General features: G+C 29.5%; 2 protein-coding genes and 2 long non-coding RNA genes across 5 annotated transcripts; all 4 read right to left on the bottom strand.

Annotated features, from left to right (window-relative positions):
- Positions 1-1,032: 1,032 nt before the first annotated feature.
- LOC126908277 (uncharacterized) lies at positions 1,033-3,762 on the bottom strand. The gene has a single exon (XM_050690190.1). The coding sequence runs from the start codon at positions 3,760-3,762 to the stop codon at positions 1,033-1,035; it is 2,730 nt and encodes a 909-aa protein (XP_050546147.1).
- A 3,091-nt stretch (positions 3,763-6,853) lies between these two features.
- On the bottom strand, positions 6,854-10,337 carry LOC126906687 (uncharacterized). The gene is made up of 4 exons (XR_007704309.1): positions 10,197-10,337; positions 8,487-8,631; positions 7,512-7,838; positions 6,854-6,930 (listed from the first exon to the last, which is right to left on the bottom strand). It is a non-coding gene; the product is annotated as an uncharacterized LOC126906687 (long non-coding RNA).
- Positions 10,338-12,511: 2,174 nt separating this feature from the next.
- LOC126907311 (uncharacterized) lies at positions 12,512-15,082 on the bottom strand. The gene is made up of 5 exons (XM_050688491.1): positions 15,064-15,082; positions 14,901-15,002; positions 13,653-13,811; positions 13,424-13,585; positions 12,512-12,839 (listed from the first exon to the last, which is right to left on the bottom strand). The coding sequence occupies exons 3-5, from the start codon at positions 13,767-13,769 to the stop codon at positions 12,798-12,800; spliced, it is 321 nt and encodes a 106-aa protein (XP_050544448.1). The 5' UTR covers positions 13,770-13,811; positions 14,901-15,002; positions 15,064-15,082; the 3' UTR covers positions 12,512-12,797.
- Positions 15,083-16,506: 1,424 nt separating this feature from the next.
- Positions 16,507-18,779, bottom strand: LOC126907312 (uncharacterized). 2 transcript variants are annotated; one of them, XR_007704452.1, is made up of 6 exons: positions 18,143-18,779; positions 17,517-18,084; positions 17,208-17,451; positions 16,790-16,875; positions 16,613-16,716; positions 16,507-16,528 (listed from the first exon to the last, which is right to left on the bottom strand). It is a non-coding gene; the product is annotated as an uncharacterized LOC126907312 (long non-coding RNA). The 2 variants fall into 2 exon arrangements; XR_007704451.1 differs by having other exon boundaries at positions 17,212-17,451; positions 18,143-18,778.
- Positions 18,780-24,197: the final 5,418 nt, after the last annotated feature.

Here is a 24,197-nt window from a genome sequence, read left to right on the forward strand (position 1 = left end):
GCCGCGATTTCCGGCCACATGAGGGTTCATTCAATCTATTTTTACGTATTATTTTGGATTCATTTCCTTTTGTGTCTTCTATCTATCATGTCTTTTGACACAGAAAATTTTATTAATTCCATATATTTGGAAGAGTCAATTTGGAATACAGGTAAGTATTAAATAGAGTACATGAATATATATATATATATNAATTATTATTATATGAGGTATTCCTCCCTCATAATGACGCCCTTGAATATAAACCTGCATTGTTCAAATTAATGAATGTTTTTTTTTATGTTATAGTTAATAATTTTAAAATACAGTAAATAACTCAACTTACCAATTCATCAAACGAGCGTATAGACATACGGTAGTACCTGAAGAATTCTTCAGGATAACTCCTCAAAGTTAAAAAATTAACTTGAAATTGACCTTCTCGAGGTCTTTTTAAATTTAGGGGGTGAACCCAATGTTAACGAATAATTGTTTTTTTATTTATTTTATGTTTTTTTGTACAGCGTAGATATATGGCGTATACAACGCATCCAACTTCTACATCATCTAATGTATCCATACTTATTTTAACTTATTTTATACTTTATAAAATAAAAAAATATTCAGAACAAATGCTATCTCGAGGAATCTGTTATGATTATACTGTAGCTTTTGGCGGGCTAATTTTCTTTGTAAAAACGCGTCAAAACGCTTGCAGTATGCACATGAACGGCGTTCGCGTTCAAAACGCCGCGTTTTTAAAAACGCGTACGCGCGCGATTAAACGCCTAGTGTGTAAGCCACTNGTTCGCTTTGTTATATTGTTATTATTTATTATGTTTTCACTTAATGTATATTTAAATGAATCCGATGGCGGATCCCAACACAGGCCTAATATTTTCGTCGTGTCGTTATCGATAATACGCGGACCGTCACTATCTTTATTGTGTTCGGCAGGTAATAAACTACTTATTAAACTATTATCGTTCGATGCCCATTTCCGTAAATGTAGACCGGCACCTTTCATTACGGCAATAATATTGTCTCGTAATGTTATATCCTCTGCCCGTTCATTGCACCGCCTAACCAATCATCCACATAAAAATCGTTAACTAATGATTGACACGCGTCAGGATACCTACTGAATTCACATTCAGCTAACTTTTCTAGGCAAGCTGTTGACAAATAACTTGCGCTTATTGTACCGTACGTTACAGTTCGTAGGCGGTAGATTTTCAATGGCCCGTTTGGATTATCACGCCAGACAATTCTCTGATAATCACGATGACTCTCGCCCACCATTATCTGTCGGTACATTTTTTCGATATCTGCTGTTAGTACATATTTACACATGCGAAATCGAGCCAGGATGTATAGCAGATCGTCCTGTATAACAGGCCCTTTTAATAATACGTCATTCAGACTAAGACCCGAGTCGGTTTTACATGACGCATCAAAAACGGCTCGAAGCTTCGCGGTTGTGCTATTATTATTTATAACGGCACGATGAGGTAAATAATAACACTGAGTCTCCTTTTCTTTTGACTCCTCACCCGTCACAAGTTCCATGTGTCCTAGGTTTTCGTACTCGTTCATAAATTTTGAATACTCTACTCGTATATCGGCATTTGCTTGCAGACGACGCTCCAACGATAAAAATCGCCTTTTTGCCTTTTCATAGGATTTACCCAATTGGCTTACGTTACTTTTGAATGGCAATTGTACCACGAATCTTCCATGTTCATTGCGCTGAACTGTTTGATCAAAATATTTCTTGCACGCTTTTTCTTCTAACGTCCATGCATTTTTTTCTGTGTACTCGTCCAAGCGCCAAAATTTGGCCAGTATATTTTCTAGTGATTGGTTAGAATTGTCATTCACCGTGAGGAAAACTGCCGTTTTTTGACTTATACTATTGAGCTGATTTTCCGATGAACCAGCAACTACCCATCCGAACTTTGTTTCCTGAAATACAGGACCGCCTGGCCGTGGCTTTATTTTCCCTGCACACATTAAATCATAGAAGTGACCCGCTCCTATTAATAGGTCAATTTTCTGTGGCACGGTGAAACACGGATCCGCTAGGACTATGGCTTTCGGCACCACGCAGCTATCATTTAGTCGGATGCCTGGTAGGTTACTCGTAATGCTCTTAACTACTAAACATGAGAATGTTACCGAATAGTCATTTAAACGGAAGTTGGGTGTAACCATTACGCGCGATTTAATTCTTTGTACGTTTCCACCAATTCCTTGGACGCTTTGGTCGACATGGGTTTTCGGTAACCGCAAAATCTGTGCCATACGTTCGGTTATAAAATTACTTTGTGATGCAGAATCTAGTAACACGCGACACTGCTCCCATTCACCACGATTACTCTTGACCAAAACAACTGCGGTTGGTAATAATATCGACGTAGCAGCCGGTAAGCTAGTATGTGCACTAACGGTTGCTAATTCATTTTGAACTACTTGTTCTGACTCGCTATTTTCCGAATTTTCCGTTAAGTTTGTTGCTGAGTTGGACTCTGACTGATCGGTCCGTGCACTTAAGTGTAAAAGTGTATTATGTGGATTGCCACACTTGAAACAGCCTCGAGCCAAACATTTTTTCTTAGGGTGTGCCTGTAGACAATTCCTGCATAAATTGCGCTCACTAATGCGCTTAATGCGTTCAACTACGGACAAGGCCAAAAGACTAGGACATCGATACACCGAGTGATTTGAGTGACAATTAAAGCATTTTTTGTCCGAATTTGTCACCGCATAAGCATTGCTCCGTACCATAGATTTTCTGACATCTTGACTATGGGTAGCCGGTGCTGTTGCGTTTCTCTGATTTATGGCTTTAGATGATTCGATCGCTTCTAAAATTTTAAACCGTTTTTCTAAAAATTCCACCAATTCGATAATTGTAGGAAGAGAGTCCTGAGCCGATTCCGTTTCCCACGCTCGAAGACAACTTCTATCTAACTTGGTGGTTACTAAATACGTTAACATAGGACTCCACGACTCTGGCTCTTGATCAAGGGTTCTTAATGCTTGCATGTGTCCTTTTATTGAATCTGTAAACGCTCGAAGTTTAATTGCTGATTCTACAGTTAACGTCTCTAAGTGAAATAACGCTTTTACATGGGCTTGTATTAGACTTTTTTTATTGTTATATCTTTCAATTAATGTCCGCCATGCCACTGCGTAATTTGACGCCGTGATTTCCAAACAATTAACAGCCTGTTTGGCATCGTCTTTTAAAGCCGCTTTCAAATAAAAAAAATTTTGTATCAATTGTAACAATTGGTCATTGGTATGAATTAATGCCGAAAAAATATCATAAAATGTTGTCCATTGCTTATAGTCGCCATGAAATGATGGGATATCTAGCGGGGCTAATCTAATAGCTGGCGCCGCTACTGTTGGTGTCGCTACGATTGAAGATGTTGCTGCCGTATTCCCTACAACAGCGTCTGACACGTTGCTGACTACCCTACTCAATTCAGATAGCCTCTTCTCCGCAATCGTACTGGCTTTAAAGTATGAGTCTTCAAAATCAGCTCTATAATTTTGCTGTTCCTCTACGTTTATCCCTTCTAGCATGTCGGTTTCCAACTGTACTTGGTCGTACTCACTCCATGCTTCCTCAATTTTTTCTCTTCTAAGCCGAATTTCGATTAGGTCCGACTTTTCGTCTTGCACAAACTTTAAAAATTTTGTCAATGCTGATTTTAATTGACCTCTCCTTATGCTTAATCGCGTAACTTCATTTTTGCGATTATCTTCAGGCATAATTTGTTTTGTTGGTTATTATCGATAATAAATAATTGTTCCAAAAGAAACCAACCGCCTCAGATGACCGTTACTAATATATATGTATATATATATATATATATGTACGCTCTATTAACTGTCAGAGAGCGTTCGTGGTAATTTGAGCAAAGTACAACTATAAAGATAGTACCACAATAACCGCTGTACGCCGACACTATAAATATTGCGCACGGGTTTTTTACACTTAACTATATTTGTTTCACAATACTTATGACGATATCTAATGCACTTATACGAACTTTAAATTAAAATACGTTAATAATATATAATAATATTATTTTATTCTGCGTATAGCAATCGCTGCTGCTACGCACTACGTTGGGCAGAAACTAACCCTTTTCTAACTCGATGCGTTAGAATTATTTACGAACACGCACATACAACGCTTAACTCACGTACCCTAATAACGCATTTTCACGTTTCCGATATTCACTAGACGTTCCGGGCGAAGGACCATATGTTTCGGCGTGATCTCTTACGACTATAAGATCTTCGATAAATTAAATAAAACGTAAAAGAATGAAAAAAAAAATATGCGTTTATTATATGTACGCGAGCGGTGCGCTTTACAAAGGTAGACTAACTGATTTGAAACCCGGACAACTATGCAGCCGCCCAACAACGATAAGATAAAACAACAATAGCTACACTTATTGTGTAGGCCTAAACAGTACCAATACCGACCGCGAGCTGCGGGTAGGCAACAAATCATTAAAGGACCGACGACCGTCGGTTGTGTTGAATTGCCCCTCCCGCGGTTGGCGCGTAAATGAAAAATCGGTCGGCTCGTTCTCATATGTATGAGTGCGCGGAATAAGTTCGTCTTGCCAACCCCTGCAACACATCCGTGATAGCGACGTTTGTACGTACGACCGTCTCGTGTTGCGGGCTTGTTGTGCTTCGATGTCCGCGAGGCGCTCGTTTAGTGTTGCGTCGTGTCGCGTCGGGTCCGTCGCTCCCGATGGACCGAATATAACGCGATGCGCTTCCGATCGTCGACTATCATTTCGGTCAACGTTAACTTGTCGAATAGTCGGTTGTACAGCAACGTGTGGGGACGGCGTCATATTTTGACTGATTCACTCAAGCATGTTGGAATTCTGTCGCTGTTCCATTGACATACACGACAGCGACCTTTCTAGTTCAGTCATCCGTGCCTCAATCCGCGCGTTATTCGAAATATAGCGAATATTCTGTCGGATCGCCCCAACTTGTTCTGCCGCGTACGCTATCGAGCGAGCAACGTATACGTGTTCAACGTACGGCGTGCCTAGTAGTCCGCTTGCGCGCATCATTTCCCCCGGTTGGTCGACATCAGATTCGTCTTCTGATGTGTGTAGCGCGAGGTTCACCGGATGTTCCTCCGGTAAAGGCGCTACGACGGGCCGCTGATTGCTCGCGTCGATTTCTTCTTCGCTGACACCGTCCGTGGTGTTGTCGAAAACCCCCACTTCGGGTTCGCGGACCGGAATTTCGCTATCGAGCTGCGTACGGAGTAGTAAAATTTCGGTAGCTGGGTTCCCCTCTTCGCTACGTAGGTTTTCTTCTAGCATAATTTGCATGTTGGGTTTCGTCGCGTAGCATGGTAGTTGTCTGAAAGCGCATAATAATCAAAAGTAGCTACGTTAATAGCGGAGATAAACAATATTTCCGTGTGCGGTCAAATTTGCTACTGCTGTAGAAAACAAGTGTTATTATTATTGCTATTATTGATGTCGTAAAGTACCGTCGATAAGATGGTACGGGGCTGCCGTTTATGATATGGCACCGAGTGAACAATAATAATAACGGTTACCTGGGAATCGACCGCTTTGACAAGGTCAGACGTAAATATACTATTTTTATCTACCAATAGACTGTAACAATCGGCCGGAAATTAACTTTCTGTCGATATCAATAAGGTCTTTATAATAAACTGTAACCAACACTTTTCAACGACAATAGTTACAGCGGACTGTATTAGATAAACTACTCTAACTTTATTTTTATAAAAAAATTTCCAGAGACCAAGTCAAATCTAATCCCGCTAACACGTAACTGTGAATAACCCAGGTAAAAATTCACTGCTGTCATCAGTGAAATTCGTTCAAACAACTATATGAACAATAAAAATTTGTAAGGGAGACTTCACCGTTCCAAGTTAAAACTAAAATCTAATATACAGTAGAACCTCATTAATCCGGACAGCTGTCTAGTATTACGCAGTTTATGCCGTAGACTAAAATAAACATAAAAGCAAGTTCCTCGAATTTCCCATAAGTACATATATTCTTATCTACCGTCATTAAAGTTATCATAAACTAATATCGTGTTGCAATACTTATATATTGTATATCAGACATAGTAATTGGTATAATATAATATTCTTAAATCTATAATACGAACATGTTTTTTGGTTATTTTGTTTAATCCGGACTTTCATTAAATCAGACAACCTAGAGCCCTTATTGGTTCGGATTAATGAAATTCTACTGTAATTAGAAATAAAACTGAATCGGCTCAAAGCCTCTTACCTTAACTTCTCTCGTCCGGTTTAGATTTCGTACTAGGTCTAGTTTTCTTAAATAATACATTCATTTCAGGATTTGATTCTAAATCACGTGTCAACTTTCTTTTTCTCGCAACTGCTTCATTATTTTTAGTATCGCCAAACAATAAATCCTATAAGTTATACATGTATTAAATCTATGATTATTGAAATAATAAATTGTTTTATAATAATTACAGTCTTGCGAGGAGTATCTGAAGAATATTTTGTAGTTTTTCTTTTAACAATAATTGATGACTGGCTAATAATATGTCCTTCTGTTAATGTACTGAATCCAAGTAGAAGTGAATCTGGAGACTAGAAATAAAATAAAATTAGGAAAAAAACTGTTAACCTTTTTAAAAGGTAAAATAATTACCGATCCTGTTGGAGATACAGCAATGTCTAAGAATTCATCATCTGAATCATCTGTACATGATGTATTGCTCTCAGATAATGTTGACACTGATCTCGAATCATCTGGATTAAGGGAACCACTGTCCTGTGAANTGAGCAGTAAGAGAACCACTGTCCTGTGAATTAGGATCATGATCTTCAAGTGGATATGGTCGTCTTACACGGCGTTTGTATTTTGCAAACTAAAAACAATAAATTACAATATTTATTTTCATTAATATTGAATTTCTAGAAAATTATTAAATTTAATAGTAAATTTGATATCTAACATTGATCGTTCTTTTTAACTATAGCTATTTAACAATACATAATTAACAGTTTAGAGATGAATAAAAAATTTAATTAAATTTACTGTAATAAATAAACAGACTAAAGTTAATGATTTAATTTATGCTGGGATTAATTAATGTTAATATATTATTAATACAAACTTCACAGTTTAAGAATGCACAACAGTATGGAATCTTGCTTGACATAATTATTGTACAAATAATATACAATGTATAACTAATACAAATTTGTATAATTATATTATTTAAAATATCTTTTTAAGTTTTGTGTTTACATAAAATAATATATTTTTAAGGATTTAAAAAATTATTTTATGATTTAGTTTAAATAAATATTTGTTTATTTAAGGTATTAATAATAAAAATATCTATACAATTTAATTGTTATTAGCCAATATTGATATATTAGCCATTATTGATATATTAGCCAAGGTTAAATTAAAATAGTTACATGCGTTTATTGTATATCTTACTTTAGACATCACTACAACCATACATTTTGATGAATTTTCTTTTTCGATTAGACTGTTCATAATTTTTATAACACATTTCAATGGGCTATCGTTTATAGTTTTTGAGTTTCCCTTGATTAATCTATAAATAAAAAATAATTTGTCTCTCTCTAACTCCCTCTACATCCTATTTTCGTAAACCCCTCAAAATATGAGTCACCTGGAAGAATTTTCCGTTTTCTGCGCTTCAAATTTCGCATTCTTCGACTGCCGTCTCGAAACTGGTACTGTTCAACAGAAATTATTGTTTCACATCTTTTGCGACCTCGATGAGGATTTTTCGGCACCCTAATTTTTTTTTAATTTTTAATATTGTAAATATTCATTAAGTAATATATTGAAATAGAATATAAACACATATAATGATCAGTATTAAATTTTAATTTGAAAACAACAATAATTTATGAATAATTAACCCAACCCGTATTACTGTAGTATTAATGTTAGTACGATTTAGTTAGTTAATTAGTAAGTGTACAACTAATAGTCTGGGTAAGCAATTTTCAATAATGTTTGATCTGATGTTGTATAAAGTGTCACATAAATATAAAATTGTGAATGCTTATTATAACATTATTCATTTAATAATGATTGTAAATTCTAGAACTTAAATTATATTATTGTAGTTATTCGTAAAAGTTAAGTGTAGACTGTACACTCCAACACGTCACCGTGTCTCATCCTAAGTAGGAACCCAATACAAATACAAATAATGTTACAAAAATTTTAATATTTGTATTAAAAAAGCCCTTGAAAATGGCTTTGAAATGAATATTAAGATTATTTTTTACTTCTTTTTCTTGTAAAAATTTATTAACTTTATTAATATTGTAGTAAATTACAAAAAAAATAAGCTTGTTTTACCATTTTAACAATCAACGTTTTTTTTAATTATTTTAAATATATAAGGATTTAAAAGTTATTTAATTGTCTTACCTTTTTTAATTTCAATTGTTGGATTTAAGTTTGAGTTAGCAATACAAATATGAATTAAATCGAGCGATCTTGGTAAATTTTTTAATGACAAAGTGTTAAACATATGACTTAATTTGATTATTCCTGATGTTGGATCTATTATTCCCTATTAATAAAAATGTACTATTTGGATTATGCATAATTTAAATCATTTTGTTTAAAATATATGTTAAAAAATTTTTTTTTCACACACCCCGGCCAGGACAGCAGTTTTTTTAAATAATATTAAAGGTTATTTTAATGGTGATCATTTACTCAACAGGTTATTCGTATCTAATCAAATCAGAAGATTTTTTTAAATTTGTTTTTGTTAAATGTTTTAGCTTCGATGCGAAGCTGAGAAGGTATTTTAAATCTATTATTATTAGGTATATTTGTTTTTTTAATATTTTGCCTCTTACTCAGAGGCGAATGTGCTTTAAGATTACTGGTAATTTTGTTTTAGAGTATATTTTTGAAGTCGAGCCCTAAATACGTCTGTTACCACTTATTAAAAAAATTGCAATTACACACTTTTAGATGGATGACTTATTTCGATTATTTCTATTTATGAAAATATAATTCCCTGTTAAAAAAAGGTACTGTTTAGATTATGCATAGTTTATTCATGAAAATCAAATAGTGATTTATCTCACTATCGTAAATTTTGGAGATAATGGAATTAGAGATAATGGTGTTGAAGCCCCTCTATACGTCTGTTGCTACTTAGAAAAAAAATTGTACCCAAAAATTTTTATATCATTAAAATAATTTGAAATTTGCCGATTATAGACAAATTTTTTTTAATTGTCATATTATTTTTTTTTAACTTTCATTTGGTACAAGTTAGGAGGATACAGTTATTCTAGAACATTATCATAAACTAAAAAAAAAAATTCTAAAAATTTTAAAGTTCCATGACTTTGGTAGCAGATTATTTATAAAAAACAAGTTCTAGGATCATTTGTTTTTAACTTACAGTACATTGAATTAGTTTTATTTAAATATATAATAGAAATTGTTAGGAATGTTGGTACCATTTCAATAATTATATTGAAAACAATTTTCCTATCACATGCATTTAATATCCATATTTATTCAATAATTAATTGAGTTTCTAGAAAAAGTATCTAGATAATAAGTTTAGTCGTCTATAGTATCAAATTAAATTTATTTGAAATTGCGATACAAATAAAAAATTGCCGTTCTCAACGATTGTAATTTCTATTTTGATTAGTATAAAATTACAATTTTGTTGTAATCTTTATCATCGGTCTTATGTTAATTATGTGTATCTTTATCGGGAGGCTATTATCTACCTGTGTGAACGTTGTAAAATCCGAACGAGTCTGACCGTTACTGCCGGACATGCCAGTGTATTACTTAAATATAATCAAATGTACACGTTTACAATAATATGTTATTATTTTAAGTTTAGATTAGTAGTCTTTATTTACACGGTCCTAAAGTTTCGTTTTTTTCTACCGACTAAAGAGTAATATACAAAGTGTTCACTAATGTTTATAATGTTCCCATTGTTTAAAACAATTGACCCGACCCAACCCAACCCAATCAATCTATCACACCTAAAAATATTATAGTTAATTAAACCAAGTTCAGAATCAAAAAAGTTATCGTTTAACCATGTTTCAGTTAAAACAATGAAAGTACAATTTAAAGATGATACATTACAGTTAAAGTTAAATAATTTTTTCCTTAAACCACGACAGTTCTGATAGAATCCAGATATTGAGCCATTACATAGAGGTGTTGCTAAGAATGGTTGACTGCTTGCCGTTGACGTATTCTTCCGTTTTTTGAATGGTTGACAACAACTTTTAGCAATCCATCTTCATAATTTATACGTAGTCAAGATTCACCATCTTTAGTTCTTTATTTAAGCTCCACATAACAGGAACGCAACAATTTACGTTGAAGTGGGGTTCTATCACTGACCATTCGAAAATTATCAGGAAATGTAGTACCAGAGTGGTTTGCAGAGTTGAGCTCAGATAATAAGCATAAAGCATCTCCTTTACTATTTAAAATAATTTTTATAGGGCGGGTTGAATCTGCCCGGAGTTTGCCAAGGTGGACAAGTTATAAGTTCAGGGAACCAGCACTTGGAAGTGAAACAAGAATATTGTCAATTGTCAATTTGTCATGAGCTATTCGCTCAGTTACAACCGTCGACGTAGATTCAGGAATTCCGTATATAATCAAATTAGACTGACATTTTTCAAGCTGGTTAAGCTACTTTTTATTTGAATAAGGAATATTTTTTCGATTTTTAAGAGTAATAACTTAAACTAAATACGAATTGTAATCATTTGACGTATCATTGAAAAAAGTAGGTCTAGTGAGGGTGGCAAAATAAATCGTAGCCACAAAAAGAACCACATAGTAAAATAATATTATCATGAATATATATTTATTCACACGAGGGGAGACTATAGTGATAAGATCCTTTACATTTATTGAAGTTATTGAATTTAAATGAGATAAATATTAAATGATTTGAAAATTGTTCTATCTTAAAAAAAATGCAAAATATTAATAAATCCTAGATAGTTTGAACCTCGTACCCTAAGCAAGAAATACATAAGAGTTACCGACTCGGCAACTGTTCGTTATTTACGCTACTAGGTAAAATTGGCTATTTAAGCTAATTCAAATTTAAAAATTACTTTTTCGACTTAAAAAAAGCAAAACAATTTAAATAAGTTTAATGTCTTGTGAACTTTATTCTATGTCAATTAAATTATATAATAATCATGAAAGTCAATGTATTTTCCTAATAAGATATTTTAAAATAAAATAAAATACAAAACCCAGAATTTTAATAGAAAAATAGCATATATTTGAATATGGTAGCCATTTGCGCATAGAAGATAGGTCGTCGGGACAAATTTTTTTTTTCATTTTATAGTACATAAAATAAGCTTTAATTTAATATATGTTTAAAGGACGCAGTATTTCCGGAACATTTTCAAAAATTAAGTTGAAAAAGTTAGATTTTGTAGAAAAGTTGCTATTTTAAATCCCTCCCAGTTAGCAGGTTAAGTGATAATTTTTCAAATAAAATGATATCAAATGAAAGGGAAATATCTAAGGTTTTAGTATAAAAATTATGTTGATTTGTTGATATTTTAAAAAATTATCGAAGTTTTAAGAAAAAAATGACAAAAATTTGGCAATTTTAAATTTGTAATTTTTTTGGAGATTTCCCCGATTTGCGGGAGACCGGAATTCGATTCCCCGCCGGGGAGCCAGTTGTTACGACTATTGTCGTGGAACACCAGATAAAAGGGTTTATTTTTATCACAAAGTGGCATGTAGCCGTATATTGTTTTCTTCAGAAAATAGTCACAAAAAAACAAAATAAGAAATAAGATAAACAATATATTTAATATTTAATAAAACCAACGGTAATGTTGTAATATGTAGACGATCGGTATAGTACGGTGTCACGGAGATTACTTACCAGTAGTGATGATAAAAAATAGCAGTAGCAGCTATAATAGCACTGCTATTTTACAATAGTCGCAGACTGCTATTCAGTGTAAATAATAGCAGTGATTGCTAAATTTCGTAATTTATTATTACGTTCAAAATGGTTTTATATCTTTAATAATATTTTCAATAGTAAAGACAGTCAATCACCTCGTATAAGTAATACTATGTTAAGTTGATAAAAATGAATCATTAAAAAATAAATGTTACCATTTCCTTTTACTTGCAACATAAATTTTTTCCATTTAATTAATCAAATTACTAAAAGGTCTAAATTACTAAAAATATACTATTTTTAAAAAATATGTGATAATTATATAAGTGATGTTGAGACTTATTTTACAAAAACTCTTTATTGATAAATTTTACATTATTTTTCATTATTGTATTTTTTTTTTTAGCTTCGATGCGTTTTTTGATAATTTTATCATGATTATCTATTATAAAAAGTGTGATAGAAACATTTATCCACTATACAATAATTATATTATTTTAAATGGTTGTGTGCTTCACTAAAGCTATCGTTAAAAAAGGTCTAAATACAATTGGAAGTTAAATAAAAGAATAATTTGGTTTATTCTTATTAGAAATATCCATTATTAAATAATAAACTTTTCCAACTATTAAAAATCAATTTACTATAATAAGAATTAGTCAATTGTGGCTAATATTATTTAAAATATTAATTTAAAACTAAAAAATATTAAACACAAACATAATGTGGAACTTTTCTCCTTAGTTCAACTGTAATTGACTCTTCCATGTCCACCACGACCACCATCAATTACTACCCTTCTCGTATAATTGTAAGTATATATTCATCTAAAATACAATCATTCTTATTAATTTGATAGATAAAAATAGACATAAATTTCTATGAAATCCAGTTAAATTATTGTGATAAATAAAGCTTAGGTTTTCACTATAATTCTTTAGTTGTTTTACTTACAATTGTGTTTTTATGAATATAAAATTTTATGATTATTTATTTATAATTATTATATGATTAAAGAGATTTGTAATTTTTATATTGATTAAATTACTAAAAACTTACACAGTTACTTTTTATAGTATAAGCACCAACTATTACATACATAAAATGTATACACGTATAAAAAAATATATGCTACATATTTTTTGAAGATGTAGTAGTTGTATTTATTTTTAATGCCTAGTTATCTTTTGATTTTAAACAAATTTTATTACATTATTATAAAATAATAAAATACCAATCAAAAAAATTTTTGATAAAATAAAAAATAAATATAAACCTTTATAAATAATAAATTTATATTACCACATAATTTTTTCATTGTACTTTTAAGAAAGCCATCTTCAAGCTCAGGGATAATAAGTATTAATTAACATTAGTCTATTTTTTTAAATTTATTAAAAAATTTTCTAACCTTTGTTTTACAGAGATCAATATTTTCTTCTACTAGTTTTTTTATATTTTGACTAGTTATCATTGATTTAACTTCTTCAATATGTGCTTTATTTTTGTTGTATTTTTCACGGTATTCGATTACTTTGCTTGTTAATTTTGCATTGTCTACCTCCAAATTTATCTAGAATTTTTTAAAAATATTTTAATGAAGCTATAAATGAAAATCTATAGTAAAATTTTGTTAATACAATTAAACTAGATTGTCTTTGTTTTAATTCTTCTGGAAGTGTAAAATCCTTAATGTCACTTTTTAATTTATCTTTCTCACAGTCATTGAGGAAAAGCTTATTTTGCATTAAATACATTTTATTTTGCAAGTGTTGAAATTCATCTTCTAAACTTTCTAGCTATAAAATGTTTGGTATGTTTAGTAAATTTATTAATAACTGACAAAGCTACTTAAGAATATGTATTTAGAGGATGCATGAAAAATATTATATTAAAAATTATATATTTTTGATTAATTACAGGTTATATTAACTGTTCTCTAATAAAGAGTAATTTGTTTAATGATAGTCATTAATTTTCTCTAAAAAGAATAATTTTGTGAAGAAAATTATTTTTAGTATTTTTAAGTTTCATATTTACCTTGATTGATTTTTTTTTTTTTATGTAAAACTAATAATTACAACTAATAATTTAAATAATTTATTGAAAAGAAAATGATCTAATAAGAAGATTACTGATCAATAATGTCTTTTTCATTAGTACTTCAAAAATGAATGAATAATTTTATTACCTACACAGGAGAAGTTGGGTGAAGAAATTTCTAATGATAATTATTGTTATACTTGTACATCACATTGCCTCCAAAAATTTAAATTTAAATTTTTAAATAAACATTTATTAATCAAGGGTGAATGCTATTCTTAACAATGTAATAGACATTCGTAAGAGCTTAGGTACATAATCAATTTATAAAGTTCACATCTAATATACATAAATTCTCATTTTTTTATGATCAATAAAAAAATTTGTTGAGGGCAGACAAAGGTAATTTTTGGTGTTATATAGTGTATTCAAGAACAATTAATATATAAAAAGTTAATTTTTCATTTTAGTGCTTAGATTTAAATTTATAGGTCATTTTTAGTAGTACATGGAGTTTTATTTAAGGATATACATATATTGTGCCTAAACTTTACTTATAACACTCAAAATCTACAACATTTGAAGTGCTTAACATATCCAATGCACTTAAAATTTTTTCTGAAATTATATTGTATGTAAGAATAAACTCAAATCAATAATAGTCTTATTTATGAATCCTCCATTTGAAAATCAAAATTTAGAAAATAAAATTATTGTATAATAAGTTTATTTGATTACATATACTGTATGAAAATATAATATCTATACTTAATTAAAAACATATTCATTTCAAAAAATATTTGTACACCACATTATCATAATTCATTCGTACATTATTTTGATACCTTATTTTGAATGTTACGATTTTCAAATAAGGAATCATTATATTTTTTTTGCCACTCGATTACTTCTTTTTCTGTTTTTTCTAATTGTATTTGTAGTTTAATCTTAAATAAGAAAATGTATAAATATTCCAATAACATTAAATTAATAAAGATATTATTTTACATCAGTATCCTGGTTTCCACTTAATTTTGAAGTTTCATAGTCTTTTGAAATTTCATGGTATTTTTGTTTTTATTGATTAAGTTGTTTTTGAAGTTCTAAAACCTAAAAATTAAATAAAATTGATATTTTAATCAAATAAATAATATTACATTCATATAATATATACCTGTAAAGAATATATGAGGTGATTAGAAAACAAAAAGTAAAAGTGACATTAAAAAACAATTTAAATTAGAAGGTTAATCAAACTGATATAAGTAGTATCAATTAATAAAAAAATTGCATAAAAATCATGATAAACTTTTTTTTAATTACATGGTGTTATAGAAAATAAAAACTGTCACTTATATACCTATGTATCTAAGTGCCTCATATAAGAGGTTAAGAAGAATTTCATATTTAAAAAAAACATTATTTAGTATTAATAAAAATATTTGATATTGTATACAATGTATAATAATCAAAATATTTTAGTATTAATGTTTTTTTATATATATATGTCAAACTATAAGTAAAATATGAATTATAGATATAAAAATACCTTCAATTCAAAAACTCGATTATCTTGTTCAGCTTTAGTCTTTTGATCTAATAGAACTTCTTCTGTACTTTTTAATTGTTGTTTAAAGTGTTCTATTGCTAAATTCTGGCTTTCTAATTGTTTCTAAAGATTATAAATTAAATTTATGAAACTTATATTGTTTAATATACTACAAACATTTTATTTTTTTGTCCACTGTGTAAATCAATTAAAATGTAAAAAAAGAGTTAAAGAATATTATTAAAAATAAGAATAAAGTTTGAATGAAAATTTTTATGACTACATATTTTGGTATCATAAATTCAAAAATAAATTGTACAGCCATGGTTAAATTTAAATGCCTTTTAAATAAAACTTATTTAAAAAGAAAAAAATGAAAATATTTAGAAACATACCTTTATTAAGATGTTTAGCTCAACTATTATTTGAAAAATGAATTATATGAATTCTAGACTTTATATACTAATCTTAAATTCGTAATATACAGAATAAAAGACAAGCTATAGTATAAATAGCTATAGTATCGAGTAATAATGAAGTGGCTGAGTCTACATCACTATTTTTAATTAATCTGAGATTATCAATTTTAATTTTAGCAGTTGTTAATTGATCATTTTTTTCTGCTAATCTAATTTTTAGAATATTTACTTCAGATTTTAAATCCTATCAATTTTATTTAATTTATAATATTAATTTTTTATAGTAACTAAAAAAATTTATTAGATGCTTACTTTTATTTGTTTGTTAAGCTGGTTAGTTGACAAATGTTGATCAGATTCATGTTTTAAAATAGCTTCTCCAGATTTTAAAAGTCTATTTAAACGTTCTTGTATCCTCATAATAACATCAACTAATGAGGCAACTTTCTGATTAGGGGAACTATTTTTCTCTAAGCTGATATAATTGTGTAATTCACATCGTTCACTAAAAAATATTAATTTTAAATAATTGAGAAAATAAAAAAAAAAGAAAATGTTCAAATATAATTGCTCAAAAATTTTTTCTTACGCAACAGATATATCTTCAGAAGCCGGCGAATTACATTCATCAGTCACCAAGTACGAGTCAAGTTCTTTAATACATTTAGAAACTGATTTCTCTAAATCTTTAAGCTAATGAAAAAACATAAACATAAATAATATTATAATTATAAAGATATTATGTTAAGTAAAAAATTATATATACTTGTATTCTTATATTATTGACAATTATTTCATTATCAATAAATTCAGAGGTTTTTTTTTATTCTGTTCTTCAAATAACCTATTAAGCTATTAGTAAAACAATAAGTTAATTTATTAATGTATTTTTGAGATTTGACGTTTTTTTGGTATATTTAATTTTGATAATTTAAATATATCAATATATAATATATTAAACATAAATTAAGTAAAAAAATATTTATATATAAATTATACAATAAGTATATATAATTTATAAATTACAATACAATTAAAATTAAGAATTTTAAACAAATTTTTAATTTTGTAAAAAATTACAATTAATTAAAAATAATTAAAATAATATTAAAAAATAATATTCAATTATTGATATAAACTCCTAAAATTTATTGTAAAATCTATTATTTATTAAAAAAAAATACAAACTTATTGTAGCATCTCTTGTTGGGTAGATTGTTCTTCCTGTATTATATTGGAAAGTGTCTCAATGTAATTTTGATTAAATATTTCATTTTTTCTAATGTTTCTAAACTAATAATAGTTTCTTTCAATGATTTTATTTCTTTTTTAGCTGATTTTTAATAGTTTATTTGTTTTTTCATGTTTAGTTTTCAAATTTATATATCTTTCTTCAGCTTCATGATATTCATTCATAAGCATCTTAGTCTAAAAAAATTTCAATGTAATATAAAAGAAAATTTATTAATAAAAAATAAGAACAGTTATATTACATGAGTTTTTTGATCTTCTGTTCTTAATGATTTTCGTTCCTTCTCTCTTAGCTGCTCTCTTTTTTGTTTCGATGTCATATTGTTCTTGTTGAATGAAATAGGTTATGTAATTAAAAGATTTAGAAATTATTCGTAATATAATAGTATTTAATATAAAATGCTAAAACATATAATATAAGAAATGTACAACGGCAACGGGACACTTTACTCGATAGACGGCGAAACTATGACTAAACTGTTAACATGTATAGAACAGGCTGCATTGAGTAAAACAATATAATCGTAAAGGAATGTGTCCCTTTGACCTTGTACTATACTAACATAAGTAATTAATGAGTGGCTAAATAATAGTTGTCATTTAATAATTTTTAAGTAGAATGTAAAGTTACTTCTCTGTCACAAATTATCAAATGAAAAAATACATTAAACTGTTATTTTAAATAATATTACTCTACCCAGTGTGTTGTTTAATAATATCAACAGTTCTCTTTCGTTTACATGCTCAAGTGTTTGATCTTTAAGAAATGTTTTTGCAAAGTGATAGCAATCTTTTATCTGCTATAGATAGCTAAAAATAAATAATGATTATTGTACATTTTCAAAACAATACTTAAATAAAAATATACTTCAAAGAATATTTGTTTGGTACGGAATGCCTTTAGCAAAGATTTAGTATGTTACAAACATCGTTGATTATATTATATCGTTGACCGTTGATCTCCAGTGCGTTTCTTTACACACCCCTTTGCCCACCCAGCACGGCAAATCGATGACCTCTGTGTCGATTGTCATCAGTGTACAGTTCATTGTCGTAAGTTAATCTGTCAATTGTTTTATGTGTCTTTTTCTTTTTGTAGCAAGCGCCTTCGCTTAAATCGTAAATTGTTCGGCCATTGTACGTCGTTATTCTTTTATTTGTTTATTGCATCCTTATGCTCAAAGTTTACGTGCCCTTTCACGCCACTAGTGATTGGGCCCTGACCATTACTAAATATCTTCATTGACGTAGTCGCTTTTTCGCCGTCTGTTCTCATCTGTCATTACGTGCCTGGATCTACACTCTGACTCGTCATACTCAGACGTTCAACACCATTACCACAAGATCACTATCAACAACTTCATCTATTCAGCTGAGTTTATATTATTTTTAATGTTATTTATTGTTTGTTTTAATTGAGATTAACTATTTTGTTTTATGCCGCTTCGCCGGCCATTAGTATTTAAGGGTCCCCCGTTACCCCTTAAATTTAAGATACTCTCTGAAAACTTACTAATATTTGTGGTTATTTGTAATTGTAATTATTTGTAATTATTGTATACTCTTGATTACTAGTTGGATGTACAATTAGCCGTCATCAGATTTCCCATTCCCCCTTCAATAATAGCGATTTAAACAGGCTTAAGGTAAAACGGCATTCTAGTGCGTGGTGCACAACTAGCCATCCTACGGTTTAGCTGCCTCGTACAAAACATTGATCCTTGCGGCCCGGATATTTTAAGCTCTGTTTTATTAAAAGGCCGAAGAAAAGTGCAAAAATGAATCTCTCTGACAAAGAATTAGTTACCTCGCGTCTTCTTCGTGACCGCGTTCTAAAATCGATAGTCGATATATACTCCGTCGCAGAAAAATCAAAAACCGACGCTATGTTGAGACCGTCTCTTGACGTACGTGTCCGTCATTTTGATGTATTAGTTAAAAAATTCCGCGCTCACCAAGACAATGTTGTCAGCGCTCTAATTGACTTAAATCGTAGCGATGAATTTGAATTGTTCGATTCACTCGTCACCGATGAAATGTAAAATTATTATTATGAGATTAACGCAGTTGCGTTATTGCAACAACCCACCTCGTCTTTGACACTATGCCGCCACTGTCTTATATGGCAGTCTTTTACCTAAAATCGAATTACCTGTGTTTGATGGCAGCATCACACAATGGCGGTCTTTCAGAGATACATTTGATACTCTTGTTAATAATAACAACACACTAAGTAAAATAGAGTGTTTTCATTACTTACTCTTGTGTGTGTCTAGTACAGCATTCATAATCATCCGGTCTATTCCGTTATCAGACGCAAATTATGACATCGCTTAATTATTTAAATCAGGAAAGTTCAAAAGAGAAAATAGTAAAATGTATTGGGTATAAGGTTGACGTTTGTTATTGAGATATTCAGGAATCATTGTAGATAGGTTGTAACGTCACAAATTCGAAGGTGGACCGTTTATGATTTTTAGTTGCCTCATTAGATGAGGTTTTTATGAGGAATCAAGAACGTTTAATCCGTCGTTACTCGCGTGTATGATCTAAACACCGTTACTCGCGCGTAGAGCGATTCGCTTACCAGGTATATTTTATCATGAAAGTAATAATTTAGGGAAAAAAAAGGGTATTATTATTATATAATATACATAAATAAAAAAATTTGAATGTCTTTAGTTAATACATTAAAAATGATTATAAAAATCAATGTGCCATATTACGTTATACATAAAATGCAAAGTTCTAAATTATTATAGTTATAAACAATCAATAAAGTTATTTCAATTGTTTCATCACTTTCGTAGTTGTCGTCCTCAATATTTTGTTCTGTAGATGATGAAATACTTTCATCATTTTCACTACATGAGTCATTTAGCGACTCTACATCATCATTTAACCAAGACAAAATTAATTCACTTATGTTAAATAAAAATTCATTTTTTTCAGTTGACAATATTTTTCCTTATCGGGATGATAAAGTTGTGGTTCATCGATAAATCTATTTTTGATTACTTATTCTTAAGGTACTATGAATTTGAGAAAAGTACAACTACGAGCAAGCCAGTGGTTCTCATTTTAAAAACAATGTGAGGGAAATTCTCACATGCGAGCAATGATGGGTTAAACATATTTTTCTAATTTGATGAAGCTATTTTAAAACACGAATTTCCAATCACAAATTCGAAGGTTGACTGTTTATGATTTTTTTGTTATGTCTACTTATTTATTTTATCGCGCGAAAGAACCTTTTTCTGACACAGCGGTGTCGACCACTCATTATTTTGGCGCTAACCACTAGATAAGGCTATAAAAGAGAAATATAATTAAAATCGAATTGTTTACCAGTATTGATCCTTTTCAAAAAGACGGGCCGTTATCGATTTGAAATCGCCGTTAGATCGGTGTTGGCTCTTCTCCTTTCTTTCTTCTGTCATTGACCTTGTTAGGGTGCACACGTTTACTGTTTTTTGGTCTTTTTTTTCAATGATGGAGTAAAGCCGCCAACGGCGAACGGCCAGGTCTTTTCGGCGAAGCATCCAGACCATCGGATGGGTCTCTTCGGAGACCGGGTATCGTTTTCTTTTATATATTATATTATTTAATGAGCTATATTTTATTAATTATTTTATTTCACTTTTATTTTATCGTAAATTAACTTAATTTTGTTTACTTTTACTTAATTTTACTTCTAGCCAACGATAAGGAGCGAGTGTCCAGACCGCTCCTGATGTTCTTCATTAATTTCCGATTAACATTAACGGATGTGTTCCAATACCGTCCGTAATGTTTGTAATATTATTTGTTTTTTGTTTAAATATTTTATTTTATTTTTGTTGTCTTTATTTGGAGACATGGTTTTTGATGCATTCGCATTTTTATCCATGTTTAACTTAAATTTCTTTAGTAACTTAATTACTCTCGTGTATTTTATCCCTATTCCTTAATCTAGACACGGGCTACGGTATGTTTTACATATCAACCACATACAACTTTGATTGTCATAATTGTGTTTAATAAACCACGAGGTATTATAGTAATTTATACATATAACGACATATTAACTTAGATTATACTTTTAATTAACTTAAAATTAAATTCCACCTATGGTCCGGTAATCATATCGTATAGGTGTGACACCTCGCCTAGGTAGTGGCGACCCTTGCTACTATAGCTAGTCGTTATGCAAGTGGCAAACCATGTTGTTTTTACAGGCCGAATTATTAATAAAAAGCCCACTTGCAGAATGGCGACCCTGGCCAGGATAGGACATAAATGTCTTTACTTACTTTTTCTCACAATAAAGCTTTTCAATTAACGTAAAATAAGTTACTTAAGTACGTTATTTGATTTATAGTTTGGGGGTATAATTATGACGCCAGGACATTGGTCATGTGCCTTGGGAAATGTTTTATTCTCTTATCGTAGTTACAATTATTGTACTAATAAATTTAATAATAATATTATTATTATTTTATTTATGATATTCAATTTTTATTTTTACGTCGTTATATTATAAATATATGCTGAATCATTAAATTTTCATTACGAGCTCATAACATAAGTGTACGATTTTGGTCCTTAGGACATGTTATTTGCCTCGCCTTTGTATTTAGATTGAAGTTTGTAGCCGTACGGTTCTTTTTGTGTATTCGTATGTATTATTTTTTGTGGTGGTGGTTCGAGTGACCTTGTAGCTGTTAGCGAGTTTTTTCCGAGTCACATGGGTTATACGTTACGCCCCTGGATTTAATCATTATTATAATGCATGGAAGACACCTGTATTATGTGTCCACATCGAAGACCTCATTGAAGTCTTAGATTTTTTAGAATTAGATTAAGATATTTATTTAAGATATATATATATATATATTTAAATTTATATTATTCTCTCATAGGGCATGTTCCCTTTGCAGGATTTTTTTTATATTTTCCCCAAAATCTCACCTAGGTCAGTCACATTTTACTATGATAAGTCATATGAATTATTTTCATATGCAATTTTTTTTTTAAAAACAAAGTTGTGCTTTTATTAATTTTACTTGAATTCTTACTTTATTTTATATTATTATACGGTTTAAGTATAAAATAAGTTAAAGTAAGTATGAATACATTAGATGATGTAGAAGTTGCATGCGTTGTGTACGCCATGTATCTTTGCTGTACAAAAAAACATAAAATAAAAAAAAAACAAGTATTCGTAGATATTGGGTTCACCCCCTAAATGTAAAAAGTCCTCGAGAAAGTCAATTTCAAGTTAATTTTACCTTCGATGCGAAGCTAAGAAGGTATTGGTTTTACTACGAGGTGTTTTTTGTTTTTTTGTGTCTGTTACTACTTTTTCTCAGCTCTCACCGAACGAATTTCTTTTAACGATACGTCAAAAAATCACAAATCGTATTTAGTCGAAGACATTACCCTCAAAAATTGAAAAAATTTCCCTCGTTCAACGTAAATGGAGAAAACCTCCAAAAAAATTACAAAATTTAAAAATCGCTAATTTTTGAAATGTTTTCAATTTTTTTTGCTAAAAGCTGCCATAACTTTTTCAAAAATGAACATATTAATATAACTTTATTTTTTTATAGATGCTTGATATAAAATATATTCAAAAATAGTTTTTGTTTGTTTTATAAAAAAAAAACATTTTATTTTAATTTTACTACTAGACCTAAATATATATTTATTGCCTTTTTATGGCAAATATATATATTTGCCATAACAAGGCAATTAAAGTATTTCCTGGATGATAATAAAACATTAAAACACACATTTATAAACTATAATTTTTTTATGGTAAATGGAGTATTTGTAAACATCGCAAAAAGACTGACGAACATTAAATATAATTAACAAATTATATTTCTAGGACATTGAATTTTGTAAAAAAATTTCATTTTATATTTTTATTTTATATGAATTTACATTAAACCCAATTAATCAGGAAAAGTTTGTAAGACATTTAAAAAACTCAAAAATAATAATTATTTTACCAATATCATTTATGAAATAAAAATTGATTACTTAAATATTTATATTGAAATTTATGTTTGTTAATTTGGTTCAAAATGCCAGTCTTTTTTACAATGATCCCTATTCACAGTTATCCCACTGGACCATATAGCTGAATAAAGAATTTCAAGTAAATTTTAAGTTAAAACCTTAAGTTTTTTGAGTTTGACCAAAAATTAGATCTATAAACTTTAGTCTAGATCATAATAAAAAAATATGTGTTTCAAAAAAGATTTTAAATTATTTTGTTAAGTATTTTAAGTAATGTAATGGATGAAATAAAATTAGGCTTCTGCTAATTTTTGATCCATTTCTTCCTTAATGTCTAAAATTCTATTTAATTCACTGTCTAATTTTTCATTTAAATCAATAGTTTCACTTAACTCTTGTTCCATAAGATTTATATTTATTCATAACATCTCTTAATTGTTGATTCAATTTCTAAAATAATAAAATATTTTTTTTTAATTTTTTGATTGGTCGATAACAATTTTAAGACAAATATTCATTGAATTACAATTATTTTAACCCATAGAGTGACTATGTAGTGAAGGTAGGTGTTTACTGATGAATGAGTAGTCCTCCCGTGCTACATACTCATATTATGTATTAAAAACTTTGTAACTCAATAAGTATTTATTCTAAAAACATTATCAAACAATCAACATTTTTTGTAAGAAAAGAGCTAAAATAATGTTATTTCAAAGTTTTGAAAAAATAAAAACAAAAAGAAGTTATGTATTTTTTCTTATTAGTGATAAATAATAAAAAAATATTTTTTTAAATGTATACATATAAGTTATATTAGCTAGTATATATAACATACTTCAATAATGTGATTTTCCTCTTTATTTGTTTTTTCATCATTTATTTTACTTTCTAAATCTTTGATATAGCTTTCCATTTTT

The sequence above is a fragment of the Daktulosphaira vitifoliae genome, unplaced genomic scaffold (genome assembly GCF_025091365.1).
Source record: "Daktulosphaira vitifoliae isolate Bord-2020 unplaced genomic scaffold, ASM2509136v1 Scaffold_5, whole genome shotgun sequence".
In the NCBI taxonomy this organism is placed as follows: Eukaryota; Metazoa; Arthropoda; class Insecta; order Hemiptera; family Phylloxeridae; genus Daktulosphaira; species Daktulosphaira vitifoliae.